Below are 23,346 nucleotides of genomic sequence, written 5' to 3'. Positions count from 1 at the left end.
GGGGATATTGGAGGCTTTGGGGGGGATATCAGGGGTTTAGAGGGGATATTGGGGGGTTGGGGGGCATATTAGGGGGTTAGAGGGGAGCGTTGGGGGGGATATTGGGGGGTTTGGGGGGGAAGGGGTTACAGGGAAGTGTTGGAGGGTTTAGAGAGGATATTGGGGGGTTTGGGGGGATATTGGGGGAGTCATTAGGCTCTGGGGTGATCATTAATGGCTCGGGGGGGGCCGGTTTTGGGTCTGGGGGGTCACTAATGGCTCTGAGGGATCATTAATGGGTCTGGGGGGTCACTAATGGCTCGGGGGGGGCCGGTTTTGGGTCTGGGGGGTCACTAATGGGTCTGGGGGGTCACTAATGGGTCTGGGGAGGACCCGCCATAGAGGAATAACGGCGGCGGGAGAACCATAGAGACGAGCCCGGCGGGCAGAGCGGCTTCCGCCGCCGCCGCCACAACCACAGAGACAGGAAGGAGAAGCCGGAGCGGCCCGCTGGGGAAAACACCAGTATAAACCAGTACAAACCAGTATAGGAGACTTTGGCGGGTGCGACACCACTATAACCCAGTACAAGCGGGTGTTGATCGACCATAGAGACTTCGAAGGAGAAGGGGGATCATAGAGACGCGGGCGGCGCGGCGGCGCGCCCCCTAGCGGGCATGAGGAGCCGAGCTTTACTGCAACCTTTATTGTATTTACACCGGAGCTGGTAAAAATTTGTACATTATTTACAAATTAAATAATTCCGCCACCGCTTCGGGGGGAAAAGGAGCGATTTTGGGGTCCAGCGCCCCCCGGAATTATCCCTCCCCCTCCCCGTGCCCCAAAACGAGGCAATTTCAAAGGAATCCACCCAAAAAAACCCCTCAAACAGACCCCAAAAAAAGATGATTTTGGCTCAAAATGGGTAAAAAAACAACGCGGAAGGGTTCAAAATCAACTCCCCGAAGCGGCGCCGCTTCGTTATTGCCGAATTCCTCATCAAGCCACTCAAGCTGGGGCCGAAACCGCCCAAAAAAAAAACGAAAAAAAAGAAAAAAAATCCTCCTCCAAGCCGAAAATCCCAATTTGGCTCCTTTTTGCCCCAAAACTCCCCCCCAGCGCCCGTCCCGGTGCAAAAGGCGTCGATTCCGGCCGCGGGGTTGCGGAGTTTTGGTTTTTCCCTGAGAATTTGGGGTTCCAGAGGCACTGGGGGCGCGGCCGGGGTTTGGGCCAAAAACGGCCGGAATTGGGCAAAAGGCGGCGGGAAACGCGACCCCCGCCGGCTGAAACCAGAACGAACCGGTTCGGGAGCGGAGGGGGAGGGGCTTGGGCTGCCCCCGGTGAGGGAAGGGTTAATACTGTTCATGGGGTGGGGGGGGGACCCAAAAATTCCCAAATTCCCGGGAAATGCCGGAATTGCCGCGGGCAGGACCCGAATCCGGGGGGTGGGGACCCCAAAATTCAATTTGGGGACCCAAAATTTCCACCTGGGGACCCAAATATTCCACCTGGGGATCCCAAAATTCCACCTGGGGACCCCAAAAATTCAATTTGGGAACTCAAAATTCTACCTGGGGACCCAAAAATTCAATTTGGGGACCCAAAATTCCACCTGGGGACCCCAAAATTCCACTTGGGGACCCAAAATTTCATCTGGGAACCCCAAAAATTCAATTTGGGGACCCAAAAATTCTACCTGGGGACCCCAAAATTTCATTTGGGATCCCAAAATTTCACCTGGGGACCCCAACATTTCATTTGGGGACCCAAAAATTCAATTTGGGGACCCCAAAACCCCCAGGGAACGACAGGGACTCGACCCTGGCTCGGGGGAGAGGGAGAATTGGGGGGAAACGGGGAGAAATTGGGAAAAAATGGAGGGAAAATGGGGGGAAATTGGGAAAAATGGGAGAAAATTGGGGGAAATTGGGAAAAATTGGGGGAAAATGGGAAAATAATGAGGGAAATTGGGAAAATAGGGGGGAAAATGGAGCTAAATTGGGAAAAAATGCGGGAAATTGGGAAAAAATGGAGGGAAATTGGGAAAAAATGGGGGAAACAGAGGGAAAAGGGGCCGGGCTGGGGAAATGGGGCTGGGGTCTCCAAGGGGGCTGGGATTCGCTTCCAGCCGGGAATTTCAGGGGAAAACGGGGAGGGGGGAGGTGAGGGGGGGTCCTGGGGTCAGTTTGGGGGTCCCTGGTCAGTTTTGGGGGGGTCCCAGGGGGTCCTGGTCAGTGTGGGGGGGTCCTGGTCAGTGGGGGGGGGTCTTGGGGGGTCCTGGGGAGGATCTCAGGTCATTTTTGAGGGGTCCTGGGGGGGTCTGGGGTTACTTTTTGGGGGTCCCTGGTCACTTTGGGGGGTCCTGGGGTCACTTTTGGGGGGGTCCCAGTCAGTTTTGGGGGGTCCTGGGGGGGGTTTGGGGTCAGTTTGGGGGGTCCTGGGGTCACTTTTGGGGTCCCGGTCAGTGGGGGGGGGGGGAGGGTCCCTGGTCAGTTTTTGGGGGTCCTGGGGTCACTGTTGGGGGTCCAGGGGGGGGTCCCTGGTCACTTTTGGGGAGTCTGGGGTCACTGTTGGGGTCCCGATCAGTGGGGGGGGGTCCCGGGGTCACTTTGGGGGTCCCTGGTCACTTTGGGGGGTCCCGGGGTCACTTTTTGGGGGTCCCGGTCAGTGGGGGGGGGTCCCAGTCAGTTTTGGGGGGTCCTGGGGTCACTTTTGGGGTCCCTGGTCAGTTTGGGGGGTCCTGTGGGGGATTTGGGGTCACTGTTGGGGGTCCCTGGTCAGTTTTTGGGGGTCCGGGTCAGTGGGGGGGGGTCCCCAGCCTCTGCAGCCGCCGCCGCCGCAGCTCGGCCGTGTCGGGGCCCTCGCGGGGCTCGGGGCCTTCGGCCTCCTCCTCATCCTCGGCCGGGGCCGCATCTGCCGGGACCAGGGCACGAGCAGCTGGCACCGGTGGGCACCGGTGCAGAACCAGTTTAACCCAGTTTGTACCAGTTTAACCCGGTTTGTACCAGTGCAGAACCAGTTTAACCCAGTTTGTACCGGTTTAACCCAGTTTACACCAGTTGAACCCAGTGCAGAACCAGTTTGTAACAGTGGAGAACCAGTTTAACCCAGTTTGTACCAGTTTAACCCAGTTTGTACCAGTTTAGCACCAGTTCAGCACCAGTTTGTACCAATTTAACCCAGTTTGTACCAGTGCAGAAGCAGCTGGTACCGGTTCAACCCAGTCCAGAACCAGTTTAACCCAGTTTACACCAGTTTGTACCCTTTCAGCACCAGTTTAACCCAGTTTGTACCAGTTTAACCCAGTTCAGAACCAGTTGGTACCAGTTTAACCCAGTGCAGCCCCAGTTTGACCCAGTTCAGCACCAGTTTACACCAGTGCAGCACCAGTTTAACCCAGTTCAGCCCAGTTCCTCCCAGTTCAGCCCAGTTCAATCCAGTTCCTCCCAGTCCCTCCCAGTTCCTCCCAGTCCCTCCCAGTCCCTCCCAGTCCCCCCCAGTCCCCCCCAGTCCCCCCCAGTCCCTCCCAGTCCCCCCCAGTCCCCCCAGTCCATCCCAGTCCCTCCCAGTCCCTCCCAGTTCCTCCCAGTCCCTCCCAGTCCCTCCCAGTCCCCCCCAGTCCCTCCCAGTTCCTCCCAGTCCCTCCCAGTCCCTCCCAGTCCCTCCCAGTCCCTCCCAGTCCCCCCCAGTCCCTCCCAGTCCCCCCAGTCCCTCCCAGTCCCCCCCAGTCCCTCCCAGTCCCCCCCAGTCCCTCCCAGTCTGGCCCAGTTGGGCTCTCACCCGCGCTGCCCCCGGGGGCTCCCGAGGCTCCCGGTGCCGGGGGCTCCTCCGGGGGGGTCTCGCGGGGGGGGGGGCGGCCGGGGGGTCCTGGGGGGATCCCGGGGTGACCCCAAACTGCCGGGACTGGGGAGGGGGGGCGGTCAGCACTGCAACCTCCCAGTGCTCCCAGTCCCTCCCAGTGCATCCCAGTCCCCCCCAGTGCATCCCAGTCCCTTCCAGTGCATCCCAGTCCCTCCCAGTCCATCCCAGTCCCTCCCAGTGCTCCCAGTCCCTCCCAGTGCTCCCAGTCCCTCCCAGTGCTCCCAGTTCATTCCCAGTGCCTCCCAGTCCCTCCCAGTGCTCCCAGTCCATCCCAGTCCCTCCCAGTGCTCCCAGTACCCGAGGGAGGCCAGCACGCCCAGGTACTGGTTGATCTGTGTCCCCCAGCCCGTTCCCAGTCCCTCCCAGTGCTCCCAGTACCCGAGGGAGGCCAGCACGCCCCGGCACTGGTTGATCTGTGTCCCCCAGCCCGTTCCCAGTCCCTCCCAGTCCCTCCCAGTGCTCCCAGTACCCGAGGGAGGCCAGCACGCCCAGGTACTGGTTGATCTGTGTCCCCCAGCCCGTTCCCAGTCCCTCCCAGTCCCTCCCAGTGCTCCCAGTACCCGAGGGAGGCCAGCACGCCCAGGTACTGGTTGATCTGTGTCCCCCAGTCCCTCCCAGTCCCTCCCAGTGCTCCCAGTACCCGAGGGAGGCCAGCACGCCCAGGTACTGGTTGATCTGTGTCCCCCAGTCCCTCCCAGTCCCTCCCAGTGCTCCCAGTACCCGAGGGAGGCCAGCACGCCCAGGTACTGGTTGATCTGCAGCATGGCGGCGTCCAGCAGCGTGTGGATGTTGTGCAGGCACTGCAGCCGCGCCTCCAGGTGCTGCCGCTCGTGGCCCTCCATGGCGCGCAGCTCGTCCTCCGTCAGCCCCGCGAAGCCGGCGGGGGGCACGGGCATGGGGGGCACCCCTGGGGATCAGTCAGTGCTGGGGTCCCCAAATCCCAAACCCCCCAATCCCTGAATCCCCCAAACCCCAAATCCCCCAATCCCCTAATTCCTGAATCCCCGAATCCCCAAATCACCGGCATGGGGGGCACCCCTGGGGATCAGTCAGTGCTGGGGTCCCCAAATCCCAAACCCCCAAATTCCCAGTCCCAGGATCCCCCAAATCCCCAAACCCCAAATCACCGGCATGGGGGGCACCCCTGGGCACGGTTCGTGCTGGAGTCCCCAAATCCTGGGATCCCCAAATCCCCAATCCCAAAATCCCCAATTCCCCAATCCCCAAATCCTAATCTCCAACGCCCACATCCCAAATCCTCAATCCCAACCCCAACCCCCAAATCCCCAACCCCCAAATCCCCAACCTCCAAATCCTCAATCCTCAATCCCCAATCCCAATCCCCAAACCCCCAACCTCAAATCCCCAAATCCCCAAACCCAAATCCCCAATCCCAAATTCCCAACCCCCAATCCCCAAATCCCCAATCCCCAAACCCTCAATCCCCAAACCCAAATCCCCAAATCCCCAATCCCGGGATCCCCCAAATCCCCAATCCCTAATCCCAATCCCAATCCCAATCCCAGTCCCAATCCCCGTTCCTACCAAAGAGCGGAGGCCACGCCATCCCCACCCAGGGCGGCGGCAGCGGCAGCCCCGGCACCGCCCCGGCACCGCCCGGCTCCGGCCCGGCAGCGCCGGCACCAGGACTGGCACCGGGACTGGCACTGGGACCGGGAGCGGCACCAGGACCGGCACCAGGACGGGCACCTGCGGGGACACCGGGTCAGGGGCACAGAAAGCAAAAGGGAAGGGTGTGGGATTTCTGGGATTTGGGTTTTGGGGTGGGAAAAGGGGCTGGAAATGGGATTTGGGGTGGGATTGGGGATGGGATTTGGGTGGGATTCAGGATGGGATTTGGGGTAGAATTTGGGGTGGGATTTAGGGTGGGATTGGGGTGGGATTCGGGGTGGGATTCAGGATGGGATTTGGGGTGGGATTGGGGTAGGATTCAGGGTGGGATTTGGGATGGAATTTGGGGTGTGATTCAGGGTGGGATTTGGGTGGGATTCGGGATGGGATTTGGGGTGGGATTGGGGTGGGATTGGGGTGGGATTTGGGTGAATTCAGGATGGGATTTGGGGTGGGATTTGGGTGAATTCAGGATGGGATTTGGGGTGGGATTGGGGTGTGATTCGGGGTGGGATTTGGGGTGGGATTGGGGTGTGATTCGGGGTGGGATTTGGGGTGGGATTGGGGTGTGATTCAGGGTGGGATTTGGGATGGAATTTGGGGTGTGATTCAGGGTGGGATTTGGGTGGGATTGGGGCGGGATTGGGATGGAATTTGGATGGGATTGGGGTGGGATTTGGGATGGAATTTGGGGCGGAATTTGGGTGGGATCAGGGCGGGATCGGGGCGGGATTGGGATGGAATTTGGGTGGGATTGGGATGGAATTTGGGTGGGATTGGGATGGGATTGGGGTGGGATCGGGGCGGGATTGGGGCAGGATTGGGATGGGATTTGGGTGGGATTTGGGATGGAATTTGGGGTGTGATTCAGGGTGGGATTTGGGTGGGATTGGGGCGGGATTGGGATGGAATTTGGGTGGGATTGGGATGGAATTTGGGTGGGATCGGGGCGGGATTGGGGCAGGATTGGGATGGGATTTGGGTGGGATTTGGGATGGAATTTGGGGTGTGATTCAGGGTGGGATTTGGGTGGGATTGGGGCGGGATTGGGATGGAATTTGGGTGGGATTGGGATGGAATTTGGGTGGGATTGGGATGGAATTGGGGTGGGATCGGGGCAGGACTCACCGGGAGCGGCTCCGGCGGCCTCGGGGCCGGGCGGGGCCGGGGCAGCAGCAGCAGCAGCAGCAGCAGCAGCGGGGCCGGGCGGGAAGGGCCCCACGGGCGGCCAGAACGGGAACATCCCCGGCGGGAAGGGAGGGAGCAGCCCCTGCGGGACTGCGGGGACACGGCAGCGCTGGAGCCGGGACCCCGAACCCCGAGTGCCCCGACCCCACGGGAACGGGGGTGTCACGGGGGGATGGCACTGTGGGGACCCCGAATCCCCAGCGCCCCGACCCCACGGGAACGGGGGTGTCATGGGGGGGAAAGGCTGGAATGGCACTGTGGGAACCCCGAATCCCGAGTGCCCCGACCCCATGGGAACGGGGGTGTCACGGGGGGATGGCACTGTGGGGATGGCACTGTGGGGACCCCGAACCCCGAGTGCCCCAATCCCACGGGAATGGGGGCTCACGGGGGGAAAAGGCTGGAATGGCACTGTGGGAACCCCGAATCCCGAGCGCCCTGACCCCACAGGAACGGGGATGGCACAGGGGGAATGGCACTGTGGGGATGGCACTGTGGGGACCCCGAATCCCCAGCGCCCCCACCCCTCAGGAAGGGGGGCGTCATGGGGGGAAAGGCTGGAATGTCGCTGTGGGATGGCACTGTGGGATGGCACTGTGGGATGGCACTGTGGGATGGCACTGGGGGATGGCACTGTGGGATGGCACTGGGGGATGGCACTGTGGGATGGCACTGGAGGATGGCACTGGGGGATGGCACTGGGGGATGGCACTGGGGGATGGCACTGTGGGATGGCACTGGGGGATGTTCCAGGTGGGAATTCCCAGGTGCAAACACCCCCATGGGAACACCCCAGCCTGCCCATGGCGCCTCTCCCTCCCTGTCCCTTTGTCCTCTCCCTGTCCCTTTGTCCCTCCAGCACTGCTCACTCACAGTTTGGGGTCCCCACGGTCACTCACAGTTGGGGGGTCCCTGAGCTCACTCACAGTTTGGGGTCCCTGTCCCCATGGTCACTCACAGTTTGGGGGTCCCTGTCCCCCATCACTCACAGTTGGGGGGTCCCTGTCACTCACAGTTTGGGGTCCCTGTCCCCCATGACTCACAGTTGGGGGGTCCCTATCCCCCATCACTCACAGCTGGGGGTCCCTGTCCCAGTTTGGGGTCCCTGTCCCCCATGACTCACAGTTGGGGGGTCCCTATCCCCCATCACTCACAGTTGGGGGTCCCTGTCCCAGTTTGGGGTCCCTGTCCCTGTCACTCACAGTTGGGGGGTCCCTGTCCTGTCACTCACAGTTTGGGGGGTCCCTGAGCTCACTCACAGTTTGGGGGGTCCCTGTCCCTGTCACTCACAGTTGGGGGGTCCCTGTCACAGTCTGGGGTCCCCACGGTCACTCACAGTTTGGGGGGTCCCTGTCCCTGTCACTCACAGTTGGGGGGTCCCTGCGCCGCGGCCGGGGCCGGTGCCGGCGCCTCGGGGGGCGGCTGCGGGGGCAGCGAGGCGCGGAGCACGTCCATGCGGCACGTGGGGCACGTCTGCTGCCGCTGGAACCACGAGCGCAGGCAGCTGCGGGGTTAACGAGCCCTTCGTTAATGCCTTAATAATGCCGCCCCGAAATCCCCGCTGATTTATTTTTTTTAACACGTTAATTAACTCCCCTCTCGTTAGCTGTTGGCCCCCGAGACCCCGCCATGTCCCTCTGACCCCCCAAAGGAATTTAACCCTTCCCCCACTAATGAACCCCTAATTAATTAATGTTCAATTAACTAATGGCTTCATTAACCACCACTGCGGTGCTGGGGATTGGGATGGGGATGGAATTAGGATCAAGATGGGATCAGGATTGGGATGGAATTAGGATCAAGACTGGAATCAGGATTTGGATCAGGATTGGAATTTCAATCAGGATTGGGATTGGGATGGGATCAGGATTGGGATGGAATCAGGATCAAGATTGGGATCAGGATTTGAATTGGGATCAGGATCAGGATTAGGATCAAGACTGGGATCAGGATCAGGATTGGGATCAGAATTGGAATTGGGACCAGGACTGCCATTGCAGGCTGGCAGAGCTGTGACGGTGACCCCCCAAAATCCCCCCCAAAACCACCCCAAATCCCCCCAAAACCACCCCCAAAACCACCCCAAAATCCCCCAGAACCACCCCAAAATCCCAAAACCACCCCAAATCCCCAAAACCACCCCAAAACCACGCCAAAATCCCCCCAAAACCACCCCAAAATCCCCAAAACCACCCCCAAAACCACCCCAAAATCCCCAAAACCACCCCCAAAACCACCCCCCAAACCACCCCAAAATGCCCCAAATCCCCAGAATTCCGGCAGCAGCACCTGGTGTGGAAGATGTGGTTGCAGGGCAGGCGCTTGGCGCCCGTCACCATCTCCTCCCGGCAGATGATGCACACGTTGTCCATGGCCTGCAGCTCCTCGGCCGTGGCGTCGGGGTACCTGAGCCGGGAAAGGAGGGCTGCTCCCAAAATCCCACAGCTCTTCCCGAAAATCCCACAGCTCTCCTCAAAAATCCCACAGCTCTCCTCAAAAATCCCACAGTTCTTCCTGAAAATCCCACAGCTGGTCCCAAAAATCCCACAGCTGCTCCCAAAAATTTGGGGTTTCTGGAGTGGATGAACCCAGGGTTTCCCAGATTTGGGTTTTTTTGGGGTGGATGAACCCAGGGTTTCCCAGGATTTGGGGTTTTTGGGGTGGATGAACCCAGGGTTTCCCAGATTTGGGTTTTTTTGGGGTGGATGAACCCAGGGTTTCCCAGGATTTGGGGTTTTTGGGGTGGATGAACCCAGGGTTTCCCAGATTTGGGGTTTTTGGGGTGGATGAACCCCAGGTTTCCCGGATTTGGGGTTTCTGGGATAGATGGATGCAGGTTTTTCCCGGATTTGGGGTTCTGGGATAGATGGATGCAGGTTTTTCCCGGATTTGGGGTTTCTGGGATAGATGGATGCAGGTTTTTCCCGGATTTGGGGTTTCTGGGATAGATGGATGCAGGTTTTTCCCGGATTTGGGGTTTCTGGGATAGATGGATGCAGGTTTTTCCCGGATTTGGGGTTTCTGGGATAGATGGATGCAGGTTTTTCCCGGATTTGGGGTTTCTGGGATAGATGGATGCAGGTTTTTCCCGGATTTGGGGTTTCTGGGATAGATGGATGCAGGTTTTTCCCGGATTTGGGGTTTCTGGGATAGATGGATGCAGGTTTTTCCCGGATTTGGGGTTTCTGGGATAGATGGATGCAGGTTTTTCCCGGGTTTGGGGTCCTGGCAGCAGCGGGCACTCACAGCGTGTTCATGTTGCGGATGGCCCGGCGGGACATGATGGCGTCCGTGACGGCCTTCTTGAACTGCCTGCAGCACAGCGGGATCGGGATCGGGATTGGGATTGGGATCGGGATGGGATTGGGATTGGGATGGGATTGGGATCGGGATTGGGATCAGGATGGGATTGGGATTGGGATGGGATTGGGATCGGGATTGGGATCAGGATGGGATCAGGATTGGGATGGGATCGGGACCGGGATCAGGATCAGGACTGGGATTAGGATGGGGTCAGGATGGGGTCAGGATCGGGATCAGGATGGGTTCAGGATGGGGTCAGGATGGGATCAGGGTCGGGATCAGGATTGGGATCAGGATCGGGATGGGATCAGGAAGGGTCGGGATCAGGATTGGGATTGCAGCCCGCGCGTCCTAGGCCAAGGGGCAGGATCAGGGTCAGAATGGGATCAGGATTGGGATCAGGATGGGGAAGGGTCGGGATCAGGATTGGGATCAGGATCGGGATGGGATCAGGATGGGATCAGGATTGGGATCAGGAAGGGTTGGGATCAGGATCAGGAAAGGGTTGGGATCAGGATTGGGATGGGATCAGGATCAGGATGGGATCAGGATTGGGATCAGGACTGGATCAGGAAGGGGAAGGGTCGGGATCAGGAAGGGGAAGGGTCGGGATCAGGAAGGGGAAGGGTCGGGATCGCCGGGCCTCACCTCATGGCCAGGTACATGGGGCGGATGGCGAAGAGCGGGAAGGTGTGCACCTTGATCATGATGGTCATGAAGGCCATGTAGAGCAGCACCTTGATCAGCCCTGCAACGAGCCACGGGCCAGCTGGGGACAGCCGGGGCCAGTCCTGGGACAGCCCTGGGACAGCCCTGGGACAGCCGGGACCAGCAGGGACACCGGGGACAGTCCTGGGACAGCCAGGACCAGCAGGGACACCAGGGCCAGTCCTGGGACAGCCAGGGACCAGGACGGACACCAGGGACACCTGGGCCAGTCCTGGGCCAGCCAGGACCAGCAGGGACACCAGGGCCAGTCCTGGGACAGGGGGGACCAGCAGGGACACCAGGGACAATCCTGGGACAGTTCAGGTGGCAAGGTGGGACCCCAAAGCCACCTGGACCAATTTTGGGTCAGTTGAGGTGCCCAGCTGACCAACCAAGGCCAGTTGAGCACCACCACCACTTCCAAGTCTTCGTTGATGACCCAAACCCAGCTGAACCCCAAAACTTTGAGTGTTCATTGACCAACCCAGACCAGCCAAGCACCACCAGCACTTTGGGTCTGGTTGACCACCAAGACCAGTTCAACACCAGCACTTTGGGTTTGGTTCACCACCAAAACCAGTTCAACACCAGCACTTTGGGTTTGGTTCACCACCAAGACCAGCTGAACAGCAGGACTTTGAGTTTCCATTGACCAATGAAGAGCAACTGAACCCCAACAAGACTCTAAGCGTTCATTGACCAACCAAGATCAGCCAAGCGCCACCAACACTTCAAATTTTGGTTGACCACCAAAACCACTCCAACAGCAGCACTTTGAGGTTTGGTTGACCACCAAGACCAGCTGACCACTTTGAGTCTTCATTAATGAACAAAAACCTGTTAGAAACCAAGATTTTGAGTCTTTGTTGGTCAACCAAGACCAGCTGAACACCAAGACTTTGACTCTTCGTTGACCGATGAAGATCAACCAAGCACCACCAAGACTTTAACTCTTCGTTGACCAATGAAGACCAACCAAGTGCCACCAAGACTTTAACTCTTCATTGACCAACCAAGCACCACCAAGACTTTGGCTCTTTGTTGACCAACCAAGCGCCACCAAGACTTTGACTCTTCGTTGACCAACCAAGCGCCACCAAGACTTTGGCTCTTCGTTGACCAATGAAGATTAACCAAGACTTTGGCTCTTCGTTGACCAACCCAGCCCACCTGAATGCCCCCAACCCCCCAACTCTTGGTTAACCAACCCCTACCCGAGCTCCCCGAGCCCCCCGAGCCCCCCAGCCCGCGGTACCGGTGAAGAGCTCGGTGTAGAGCATGAACACGGCCTTGTTGTCCCAGGGGTTCTCGTTCTGCAGGTCGACGGAGTGCAGCACGTACTTGATGAAGATGGTCAGCACCATGGTCATCAGGATGGCGTACTGGGGGCGGGACAGGCGCCGCGTGGGACGTCGCGCCCCGCTGGGGACCCCGGGGACCCCCCGGGGACCCCCCACCCACCTCGAAGCCGAAGACCAGCTGGACGGAGGCGCCGCGGGTCAGGATGCTGTGGTAGGCGTGGCTGACGAAGAGGAAGTCCAGGATTCCCAGCAGGAACATCAGGGCTGAGGAAAGACCCCAAAAATGAGCGGGGGTCCCACCCTCGGGAGCAGCTCTGGTGGGGGGTCCTACACCCCACCGCTAATGAGGAGATTAATTAGCAGATTTATCCACTCCCAGCCACGCCCTGCGGCCTCCCGCCCCTCATAAACCCAAAATTCCTTCAAAATTCCTTCCAAAATTCCTTCAAAAATTGGTTTATACATCCCTAAATTCCCATTTTCCTGATTTTGAGAATTCCATCCCCAAATCCCATTTTTCCACTTTTGGGAATTCCATCCCCAAATCCCATTTCTCTGATGTTGGGAATTCCATCCCCAAATCCCATTTCTCCAGTTTTGGGAATCTCATCCCCAAATCCCATTTTTCTGATTTTGGGAATTCCATCCCCAAATCCCATTTCTCTGATGTTGGGAATCCCATCCCCAAATCCCATTTTTCCACTTTTGGGAATTCCATCCCCAAATCCCATTTTTCCACTTTTGGGAATTCCATCCCCAAATCCCATTTTTCCACTTTTGGGAATTCCATCCCCAAATCCCATTTCTCTGATGTTGGGAATCCCATCCCCAAATCCCATTTCTCTGATGTTGGGAATTCCACCCCCAAATCCCATTTTTCCACTTTTGGGAATTCCATCCCCAAATCCCATTTTTCTGATTTTAGGAATTCCATCCCCCAATCCCATTTTTCCACCCCATTTTGCCATGGATCCAATCCTTGTTTTCCCTCCACGCAGCTCGTTAACCCCCCCCAGTCACCCCCTCGTTAACGAGCCGCTGCTGATTAGGGTAATTGGGGTTATCAGGCCCCAGCACGCTCTGGGCAGTTCCCCAAAAATATGCAAATGAGGAGCACTCACAGACGATTCGGAAGTGGAAGAGCCACGAGATGTTGGGGCTCCTCTCCATCTGGGCAGGGGAGAAAATTCAGTTTTTCATTAAAAAACGGGGTTTGGGTTGATTTTGGGCTGGTTTTGGGTTAATTTGGGCTGGTTTGGGGTGGTTTTGGGTTCATTTTGGGTTCATTTTGGGTTGGTTTGGGCTGGTTTTGGGTTATTTTTGGGGTGGCTTTGAGTTATTTTTGGGGCTGATTTCAGGTCGGTTTGGGGTTATTTTTGGGGTGGGTTTTGGGCTGATTTTGGGTTGGATTTGGGTTGGTTTAGGCTGATTTGGGGCTGGTTAGAGCTGATTTGAGGTTATTTTTGGGTTGATTTTGGGTTGGTTTAGGCTGATTTGGGGTTATTTTTTGGGGTGGTTTTGGATTGATTTTGAGTTATTTTTGGCTTGGTTTCAGGCTGATCTGAGGTTATTTTTGGCTTGGTTTCAGGTTGATTTGGGGTTATTTTTTGGTTGGTTTCAGGTTATTTTTGGGCTGCTTTCAGGCAGATTCTGCATTGATTCTGCCTGATTTTCGGGCTGGTTTCAGGCTGGATTTGGGGTTTTTTTGGGCGGTTTTTGAGCCGTTTTCCCTGCTGCCAACACTCACAAAATCCACACGGTCCTCGGCCAGCCAGTGGAAGCACTTGAGGAAGAGGAGGAGGGTGAAGAGGGCGACGAAGCGCGGGCTGAAGTCGTCCCTGAAGACGGTGAAGGCCAGGCAGGTCTCGGTCACGGCGTACCACGAGCGCTCCAGGAGGTGCTGAGGGACAGAGTCAGGGGCAGCCGCCAGGCTGGACCCCAAAACGGGGCCCCAAAACCCTGGGGGCTCAGAATTCACCCCAAAATGGGGCCTCAAAACCCTGGGGGTTCAAAATTCACCCCAAAATGGGGTCCAGAAAATCTGCAAGTTCAAAATTCACCCCAAAACGGGGCCCCAAAACCCTGGGAGCTCAAAATTCACCCCAAAATGGGGTCCAGAAACCCTGGGAGCTCAAAATTCACCCCAAAACGGGGCTCAAAAACCCTGGGGGTTCAAAATTCACCCCAAAATGGGGTCCAGAAAATCTGCAAGTTCAAAATTCACCCCAAAACTGGGCTCAAAAACCCTGGGGGTTCAAAATTCACCCCAAAATGGGGTCCAGAAACCCTGGGAGCTCAAAATTCACCCCAAAATGGGGTCCAGAAACCCTGGGAGCTCAAAATTCACCCCAAAATGGGGTCCAAAAACCCTGGGAGTTCAAAATTCACCCCAAAACGGGGTCCAGAAAATCTGCAAGTTCAAAATTCACCCCAAAACGGGGTCCAGAAAATCTGCAAGTTCAAAATTCACCCCAAAACGGGGTCCAAAAACTCTCAGAGTTAAAAATTCACCCTGAAATGGAGCCCAAAGACTCCGGAGTTCAAAATTTGCACCAAAGATCTCTTGGGGTTCAAAATCCTGCTCCAAAATGCATCAATTCTCCCCCCAAACAGCACCAAAGACTTTATGGGGTGCAAATTCCCCCCTAAAACAGCACCAAAAACCTTCTGGGATCCAAAACTCCCTCCTAAATCAGGACCAAAAACCTTCTAGGGTCAAAAATTCCTCCTAAATCAGGACCAAACAATTTCTGGGATCCAAAATTCCCCCCTTAATCAGCACAACAACCCCTCTGGGATCCAAAATTCCCCCTAAATCAACACCAAACACCCTCTGGGATCCAAAATTCCCCCCTAAATCAGGACCAAAAAACTTCTGGGTTCCAAAACTCCCCCTAAATCAGGACCAAAGAATTTCTGGGGTCTGAAATTCCCCCCTTAATCAGCACAAAAACCCCTCTGGAGTCCAAAAACTCCTCCCTAAATCAGCACCAAACACCCTCTGGGATCTAAAATTCCCCCCTAAATCAGAACCAAAAACCTTCTAGGGTCAAAAATTCCTCCTAAATCAGGACCAAAGAATTTCTGGAGTCCAAAATTCCCCCCTTAATCAGCACAACAACCCCTCTGGGATCCAAAATTCCCCCTAAATCAACACCAAACACCCTCTGGGATCCAAAATTCCCCCCTAAATCAGGACCAAAAAACTTCTGGGTTCCAAAACTCCCCCTAAATCAGGACCAAAGAATTTCTGGGGTCTGAAATTCCCCCCTTAATCAGCACAAAAACCCCTCTGGAGTCCAAAAACTCCTCCCTAAATCAGCACCAAACACCCTCTGGGATCTAAAATTCCCCCCTAAATCAGAACCAAAAACCTTCTAGGGTCAAAAATTCCTCCTAAATCAGGACCAAAGAATTTCTGGAGTCCAAAATTCCCACAAAAATCAGCACCAAACACTCTCTGGGGTGCAAAATTCCCCCTAAATCAGTACCAAAGAACTTCTGGGGTCCGAAATTCTCCCCAAATCAGCACCAAAGACCCTCTGAGATCCAAAACTCCCCCTAAATCAGGACCAAAAACCTTCTAGGGTCAAAAATTCCCCCTAAATCAACACCAAACACCCTCTGGGATCCAAAATTCCCCCCTAAATCAGGACCAAAAACCTCCTGGGGTCCAAAATTCCCCCCAAATCAGGACCAAAGACCCTCTGGGGTCCAAAATTCCCCCCAAATCAGGCCCAGAGGCTTTTTGGAGCCCAGAGTGCCCCCACATCGCTCACCTCCATCTCGGCCGCGCGCAGCTGCCCGAAGAAAACCTTGCCCATGAACTTGCCCAGCAGGAAGACCAGCACGAAAGCCTGGATGTACAACACCTGCAGGGCCACGAGAGCCCAAAAAGCATTTTGGGGACAGCCCGGGGGGGACCTGGCACCCCAAACCCACCCTGGGGGGTGCATGGGGTGCAACCAGCCCCGCTGATTCCCCCGGCGGGTTTGGGGAGCTCCCCAACCGTTGTGGCCCCAAAAGCAGAAGTGAGGCAGCGTGGGCAGGCCCTCGGGTAATGAGGGGTTAATTAGGGGTGGTTAATGAGGAAGGAAGGACTCACGGCCATGCTGGGGCTGGACTTGGTCAGGTACACCACGGTGGGGTAGAACTGGTGCTTCAGGTAGTAGGCGTGGGCCACCACGGCCGTGGTGAGCGCCAGGCTGCCGGCCATGACCAGCGCCGTGCACAGCATGGCCTCGGCCTGCAACCCAAAAATAATTAACATTTCACCCCAAAAATAATGGATTTAACCTGAAAAATAACCCCAGAATCAGCCACCAGGCTGCCGGCCATGACCAGCGCCGTGCACAGCATGGCCTCGGCCTGGAAGGGCAAAAAACCCAAAAATAATCCACATTTCACCCCAAAAATAATGGATTTAACCTCAAAAATAAACCCAGAATCAGCCCTGAGGCTGCCGGCCATGACCAGCGCCGTGCACAGCATGGCCTCAGCCTGCAACCCAAAAATAATCCATATTTAACCTCAAAAATAATGGATTTAACCTGAAAAATATCCCCAGGATCAGCCCTGAGGCTGCCGGCCATGACCAGCGCTGTGCACAGCATGGCCTCGGCCTGGAAAGGCAAAAATGGGATTTAATAATCCAAAATAATCCAAAATAATCCACATTTCACCGCAAAAATAACCCCAAAATCAGAGCTCAGGCTCCTGCTGTCAGCCTCAGCCTGGAGCCCCAAAAAGCAGACATTTCATCCCAAAAATCAGGGATTTCACCCCAAAATCAGGGGTTTCACCCCAAAATTCAGGGATTTCCCCCCAAAATCAGGGATTTCACCCCAAAAATCAGGGATTTCACCCCAAAATCAGGGATTTCCCCCCAAAATCAGGGATTTCACCCCAAAAATCAGGGATTTCACCCCAAAATCAGGGGTTTCACCCCAAAATTCAGGGATTTCACCCCAAAATTCAGGGATTTCACCCCAAAAATCAGGGGTTTCACCCCAAAATCAGAGATTTCACCCCAAAAACAGGGATTTTACCCAAAACAAGCAGGGATTTCACCCCAAAATCAGGGGTTTCACAAAAAAATCAGGGGTTTCACCCCAAAATCAGGGATTTCACCCCAAAAATCAGGGATTTCACCCCAAAACCAGGGGTTTCCCCCCAACAGCAGCCCCGGTCCCCCGCGGCTGGCCCTGCCCCAAAGGTAATTAGGTAATTATTTTTGCTCGTTAACGATCCCGGGGAGCCACAAAACGAGATTTCCCAGCCCAGCTCTCGGTCCCCGCTGGCAGCGCCGGCGCCTGTCCCAGGTGTGGTGGCACCGGGTGGCACCAGCTCCCCCAGGCGCCCTCCCTGTGCCTCTGTCCGTCTGTCCCCTCCCTGTCCCTCTGTCCGTCTGTCCCCTCCCTGTCCCTCTGTCTGTCCCCCCCGTGTCCGTCTGTCCCCCCAATGCCCCCAAACAATCAGCTCCCCCCCACGTCTGTCTGTCCCCCCCGTGTCCGTCTGTCCCCCCTCCATGTCCCCAAACCCTCAGGGTCCCCTCCCTGTCCCTCTGTCCCCTCCGTGTCCGTCTGTCCCCTCACAATGTCCCCAAACCCTCCAGATCCCCTCACGTCTCTCTGTCCCCCCAATGTCCCCAAATACTCAGCTCCTCCCACGTCTGTCTGTCCCCTCCCTGTCCCTCTGTCCCTCCCTCAATGTCCCCAAACCCTCAGAGTCCCCTCACGCCCCTCTGTCCTCTCCATGTCTGTCTGTCCCCTCCCTGTCCCTCTTGTCCCCTCTGTGTCCGTCTGTCACCCCCAATGTCCCCAAATACTCAGCTCCTCCCACGTCTGTCTGTCCCCTCCCTGTCCCTCTGTCCCCTCCGTGTCCGTCTGTCCCCCCAATGTCCCCAAACCCTCCAGCTCCCCTCACATCTCTCTGTCTCCCCAATGTCAGCTCCTCCCCCGTCTGTCTGTCCCCCCCATGTTCCTCTGTCCCCCCTCAATGTCCCCCTCAATGTCCCCAGACCCTCAGTGCCCCCCATGTCCGTCTGTCCCCTCGCTGTCCCTCTGTCCCCAGACCCTCAGGGTCCCCTCACGCCCCCCCACCCCCCTCACATCCGCGTCCCCTCCTCCACAGGAGCCCCAACTGTCACCGCTCCCCCGGCTTGCCCCGAGCCCCCCCTTCGCCTGCGGCTCCCGCGGCCGCCCCCGGGGCCCTGCCCGCCCCCGGCCCCGCTGTCGCCCCCGCGCCCCCCGGGACTCACCGGGCCCGACCCCGCCTCAGCCCCGGCCGCTCCCACACCGGAACCGCCGCAGCGCGCGACACCTCACTTCCGCCCGGACCGCGCCACCCGCTGCCCGGGGGGGAGACCGAGGGGGGTTCACTCCTAGCCTGTTCCCCTCACCTCGCTCCCCAGAGCGGATTCTCCCTACAGAGATCCTGAGGAGCCTTCTTGTCCTTCTCTGAACGGGAGCCGTGACCCCGCTAAACCCTGAACCGCTGGGCTCCCCCCCCTGCACGCCCGCGATTGGTACGCTCCGAGCGGCCCCTCAGCCGGCGCGGGGGTGGGCGGGGACGCGCAGGGTCCCGTGGCTCGCGCTCATTGGCCAGGCGCGGCGGGGCTCGGCCAATCAGAAAAATCCCCCGCGCGACGCCGCTTGGCCGGCCGCTGTTGCTAAGGGAGGGGCGCGACCCCCCGAGCCCCGCGGGGCCGCCCAGCCCCAGCCGGGTTTGTCTCCTCTCCCCGCTCCTCTCGTCGCGTCCGCAGCGCCTTCCCCGCTCCCTTCCCCTCACAAACCCCCACAAGCCGCCCCTCCCTTCACACTTCTCCCCTCACGGCGCCCAGCCAATCAGCGACGTCTCCTTTGCGCTCCTCATCTCTGATTGGCTGATATCGCTATAATAGCGCACGAGCTGGCGAGGGAGGCGTGGCTTATTCAACATCTGCATTCTGATTGGCTGGCGGCGCGCCCTCGCGGCCTATGGGAGGCGGCTCCCGGGAAGGGGCGGGGCTAAGGCCGCTGAGGCGAAGGAAAAAGGCGGGAAGGCGCCGGAGCTCCTGAGGCGATTTTGCCGCCATCAAAAAATCGATTCAGCACCTTAAGTTTTATTAAAATATAGCAAAAAAGGGTCTCTCAAACTTCAGAGAAACCTTTGACCCTGCGCCATGAGTGAGGCAGAGAGGTACGAGCCCGAGTTAAACCCGAGCCCACGCGGAGCTCTGGGGATTAAACGCTCGCTCTGCTTTTGGGGGGATTTGGGGCTTTTTAGGCATTAAAAAGGGTTGGGTTTGGCGGCTTTTGGGTCACTTGAAGCTTTAAGGGGGTTAAATGCTAATTCTTGTTTTGGGAGGTCTTTGAGGTACCCCCCAAACCGGGCAAAGCCTCCCCTCACATTCCAGACCCCCCAAACCGGGCGATTTTCCCCAAAAACGATTTTCTGGTTGTTTTTCTCCTCCCCAGGACCACACCGTGGTGCAGGCGTTCCTCTGCAGGGTCTCTGGCAAGGTCAGTCCTACCAAAACCACTTTTTCATTGTATTTTTTTTATAAAAATTAAGTTTTTTGCCTGATTTGAGTTGGTTTTTGCCTAAAGCAGCTGTTTTCCCCCCATTTTGCAGGACCTGCTGGCCATGGCACTGCTGGCTGCCCGCGAGCGATGCAACCCCCTGCCCTGTGAGTCCTTAATTAACGAAGCCCTGCCTTAATTAGAGCCCTAACACCCTCCCAGCCAATTAGGGGTCCTAATGATGCCCCCAGTAATTAAGTGGGGGCCCTAATGAAGCCCCTTTAATGAACCGGGGGGGCGCTAATGAAGCAGGGGGTTCTCAGGATATTCTTGTTAATGAAATGTGGGGCTCTAATTAAGCAAGGAGCCCTAATGACGCCTCCATTAATGAAGTAGGGAACCTTAATGACACCCCGCTAATGAAGTGAGAGGCCTTAATGATGCTCCTGCTAATGAAGTGGGGGCTCTAATGAATCCCCCCCAATGAAGTGGGGAGCCCCAAGGATGCCCCTGCTAACGAAGCAGGGCCCTAATTAACCCCAGAGGTGTCAAACCCCAAACCCTCAGAGTCCTGCTCCCAAATTGCTCAGATCTCATTACCCAAAATCCCTGATTCCCACCCAAAATCCCACTACCCAAAATCCCTGATTCCCACCCAAAATCCCTAAATCCCATTACCCAAAATCCCGTTACCCAAAATCCCGTTACCCAAAATCCCTGATTCCCACCCCAAATCCCTGATTCCCACCCAAAATCCCTAAATCCCATTACCCAAAATCCCTGATTCCCACCCCAAATCCCGTTACCCAAAATCCCTGATTCCCACCCCAAATCTCTGATTCCCACCCAAAATCCCTAAATCCCGTTACCCAAAATCCCTGATTCCCACCCAAAATCCCTAAATCCCATTACCCAAAATCCCGTTACCCAAAATCCCTGATTCCCATTACCCAAAACACCTGATTCCCACCCAAAATCCCTAAATCCCACTACCCAAAATCCCTGATTCCCACCCCAAATCCCTGATTCCAACCCAAAATCCCTAAATCCCATTACCTCACCCAAAATCCCATTACCCAAAACCTCTGATTCCCACCCAAAATCCCATTTCCCAAAATCCCTGATTCCCACCCAAAATCCCTAAATCCTGTTACCCAAAATCCCTGATTCCCACCCAAAATCCCACTACCCAAAATCCCTAATTCCCACCCAAAATCCCACTACCCAAAATCCTTCAATCCCATTACCCAAAACCTCTGATTCCCACCCAAAATCCCTGATTCCCACCCTAAATCCCATTACCCAAAATCCCCAATTCCCACCCCAAATCCCGTTACCCAAAATCCCCGATTCCCACCCCAAATCCCGTTACCCAAAATCCCTGATTCCCACCCAAAATCCCGTTACCCTAAATCCTGTTACCCAAAATCCCTGATTCCCACCCAAAATCCCACTACCCAAAATCCCCGATTCCCACCCTAAATCCCATTACCCAAAATCCCTAAATCCCATTACCCAAAATCCCCAATTCCCACCCCAAATCCCATTACCCAAAATCCCTAAATCCCATTACCCAAAATCCCCGATTCTCACCCAAAATCCCATTACCCAAAATCCCCAATTCCCACCCCAAACCAGCCCTGGGATAACCCTGAAAGCCCAGACAGGACCAGGATGAAGAAATCCTCAAAACTGGGGATTTTACAGCGAGTTTGGACCCAATTTCCCTTTTATTTTGTGTGAAATTTGGGCCTTTTTTGGGTGGAAATTTGCCCTTTTTTGGTTTGAGTCCAAATTTGGGTTCTTTTTTCTTGTTTTTTAACCCTAAATTTGGCCCCTTTTTGCTTTTGGCCCAAAATTAGTTTGTTCTTTTTTTTAATTTTTTGGGGTTTGGTTTTTTGGGGTTTTTTTTTGTTTGTTTGTGGGTTTTTGGGTTTTTTTTTTTTTTTTTTTTTTTGTTTGGTTGGTTTTTTGGGTTTTTTTTTTTAGTTTTTTTTTTTTTAATTTTTCTACTTTTTTTTTGGTTTTGTCCCAAATTTTGCCCTTTTTTTGCTTTTGGCCCAAAATTGGTTTGTTATTTTTTTAATTTTTTGGGTGTTTTTTTTTTTTTGTTGTTTTTTTTTGTTTGTTTGTTTGTTTGTGTTTTTTTTTTGTTTGGTTGGTTTTTTGTTTGTTTTTTGGGGGTTTTTTTGTTGTTTTTGTTTGTTTGTTTTTGGGGGTTTTTTTTTGGTTGTTTTTTTTTTGTTTGTTTTTTTTTTTTTAAATTTTTCTACTTTTTTTGGTTTTGTCCCAAATTTTGCCTTTTTTTTGCTTTTGGCCCCAAACCCCCTGGAACTGGGGCTGCTCCACGCCAGATTTGGGGAAAACCTGCTGGAACTGGGGCTGTGCCACACCCTCAATGCCCTTTTTTTGCTTTTTACCCAACAATTTTGGGGTTTTTTAACCCAACCCCCGTTTCTGCTCACCACTGTCTCCTTGCTGCCGTCCCAGCGGGTGCTTTGGGGTGATATCTTCTGGTTTTTGTTCCATTTCCGGCTCATTCTCACCCAAACCCTTCCAAACTGCCCAGAATCGCTGCTTTGCTCCCCAAGGCCCCTCCTGCCTCCTCGTTTTTGGGGAGAAATGTAGAAAATAGGAAAAAAATGCAGAAAATGGGCAATGCATATTAAAAAAATCCTTAATTTAGGTTTTGGTTTTGTGGTTTGTTTTTTTTTTTTTTTTTGTTTTTGTGTTTTTTTTTTTTTTTTTTTTTTGTTTGTTTGTTAGTTTGTTTTGGGGATTTTTTCTGTTTTTTTGGTTTTGGTTTTTTGGGTGTTTTTTTTTTTGTGTGTTTTTTTTTTCTTTCTTTTTTTTTGTTTGTTTTTGGGGTTTTTTTTTGGTTTTGGTTTTGTTTTCCTGTGGGAAAAATGGCAAAAAAAAAAACCAAATTAAAAAGGGGGAGTGGGATCTGACTTGGGGGGGGGGGTCCATGGTGAGTGTGTCACACACACCCCAAAGATGTCCAGGGCCCCCCCAGTGTCCCCCCCAATGTCCCCCCTGCCCATCCCCCCCCGATGTCCCCCCGTGTCCAGCCCCACCCCCCCCGCAATGCGGTGAAAATCCCCCAACAGCCCCAACCCCCCCAGACCCCCCAAAACCGCTCCGTGCCCCCCCCTTTACCCCCCAAAACCGCTCCGTGCCCCCCCCGGACCCCCCAAAACCGCTCCGTGCCCCCCTTTACCCCCCCCCGGACCCCCCAAAACCGCTCCGTGCCCCCCTTTACCTCCCCACCCCCCAAAACCGCTCCGTGCCCCCCCTTTACCCCCCAAAACCGCTCCGTGCCCCCCCTTTACCCCCCCGGACCCCCCAAAACCGCTCCGTGCCCCCCCTTTGCCCCCCCCGGACCCCCCAAAACCGCTCCGTGCCCCCCTTTACCCCCCCCCGAACCCCCCAAAACCGCTCCGTGCCCCCCTTTACCCCCCAAAACCGCTCCGTGCCCCCCCTTTACCCCCCAAAACCGCTCCGTGCCCCCTTACTACCCCCCCCGGACCCCCCAAAACCGCTCCGTGCCCCCCCTTTACCCCCCAAAACCGCTCCGTGCCCCCCTTTACCCCCCCCCTTTACCCCCCAAAACCGCTCCGTGCCCCCCCTTTACCCCCCAAAACCGCTCCGTGCCCCCCCGGACCCCCCAAAACCGCTCCGTGCCCCCCCTTTGCCCCCCCCGGACCCCCCAAAACCGCTCCGTGCCCCCCTTTACCCCCCGGACCCCCCAAAACCGCTCCGTGCCCCCCCCTTTACCCTCCCCCACCCCCCAAAAACCGCTCCGTGGCCCCCAGTTTACCCCCCCCCCGGACCCCCCAAAACCGCTCCGTGCCCCCCCTTTACCCCCCCCC

At 55.9% G+C, this 23,346-nt stretch overlaps 1 protein-coding gene and 1 long non-coding RNA gene across 5 annotated transcripts; one reads left to right on the top strand and one right to left on the bottom strand.

Moving 5' to 3' along the window:
* Window positions 1-670: 670 nt before the first annotated feature.
* SYVN1 (synoviolin 1) lies at window positions 671-18,468 on the bottom strand. Of its 4 annotated transcripts, XM_064402239.1 has the most exons (18): window positions 18,232-18,340; window positions 16,078-16,218; window positions 15,752-15,844; window positions 13,720-13,872; window positions 13,094-13,142; window positions 12,133-12,236; window positions 11,927-12,053; window positions 10,612-10,711; window positions 9,907-9,972; window positions 8,950-9,066; window positions 8,028-8,164; window positions 6,601-6,750; window positions 5,386-5,550; window positions 4,561-4,747; window positions 3,760-3,882; window positions 2,795-2,892; window positions 1,717-2,661; window positions 671-1,675 (listed from the first exon to the last, which is right to left on the bottom strand). In XM_064402239.1, exons 2-16 carry the CDS (start codon window positions 16,207-16,209, stop codon window positions 2,871-2,873), a joined length of 1,725 nt encoding a protein of 574 aa, XP_064258309.1. In that variant the 5' UTR covers window positions 16,210-16,218; window positions 18,232-18,340; the 3' UTR covers window positions 671-1,675; window positions 1,717-2,661; window positions 2,795-2,870. The 4 variants fall into 4 exon arrangements, with proteins under 4 accessions (XP_064258309.1, XP_064258310.1, XP_064258308.1 ...); XM_064402240.1 differs by lacking the exon at window positions 18,232-18,340 and adding an exon at window positions 18,373-18,468 and having other exon boundaries at window positions 671-2,661; XM_064402238.1 differs by having other exon boundaries at window positions 671-2,661.
* A 543-nt stretch (window positions 18,469-19,011) lies between these two features.
* Window positions 19,012-20,119, top strand: LOC135288897 (uncharacterized). Its single transcript, XR_010351748.1, has 3 exons — window positions 19,012-19,151; window positions 19,430-19,474; window positions 19,587-20,119. It is a non-coding gene; the product is annotated as an uncharacterized LOC135288897 (long non-coding RNA).
* The last annotated feature ends 3,227 nt before the right edge of the window (window positions 20,120-23,346 follow it).

This window comes from Passer domesticus, chromosome 37 (genome assembly GCF_036417665.1).
Source record: "Passer domesticus isolate bPasDom1 chromosome 37, bPasDom1.hap1, whole genome shotgun sequence".
Taxonomy (NCBI): Eukaryota; Metazoa; Chordata; class Aves; order Passeriformes; family Passeridae; genus Passer; species Passer domesticus.
The sequence above is the reverse complement of the archived record's forward strand: the minus strand, read 5'-3'. Positions and strand labels throughout refer to the sequence as shown.

Excerpts from the sequence above, each read along its gene's own strand:
- SYVN1 (XM_064402240.1), bottom strand. The coding sequence starts at position 16,209 with ATGCTGTGCACGGCGCTGGTCATGGCCGGCAGCCTGGCGCTCACCACG. Across the intron at positions 13,873-15,751 it reads TGCGCGCGGCCGAGATGGAG|CACCTCCTGGAGCGCTCGTG; the intron begins GTGAGCGATGTG and ends TCTGTCCCTCAG. Across the intron at positions 5,551-6,600 it reads GGCCGCCGGAGCCGCTCCCG|GTGCCCGTCCTGGTGCCGGT; the intron begins GTGAGTCCTGCC and ends GTGTCCCCGCAG.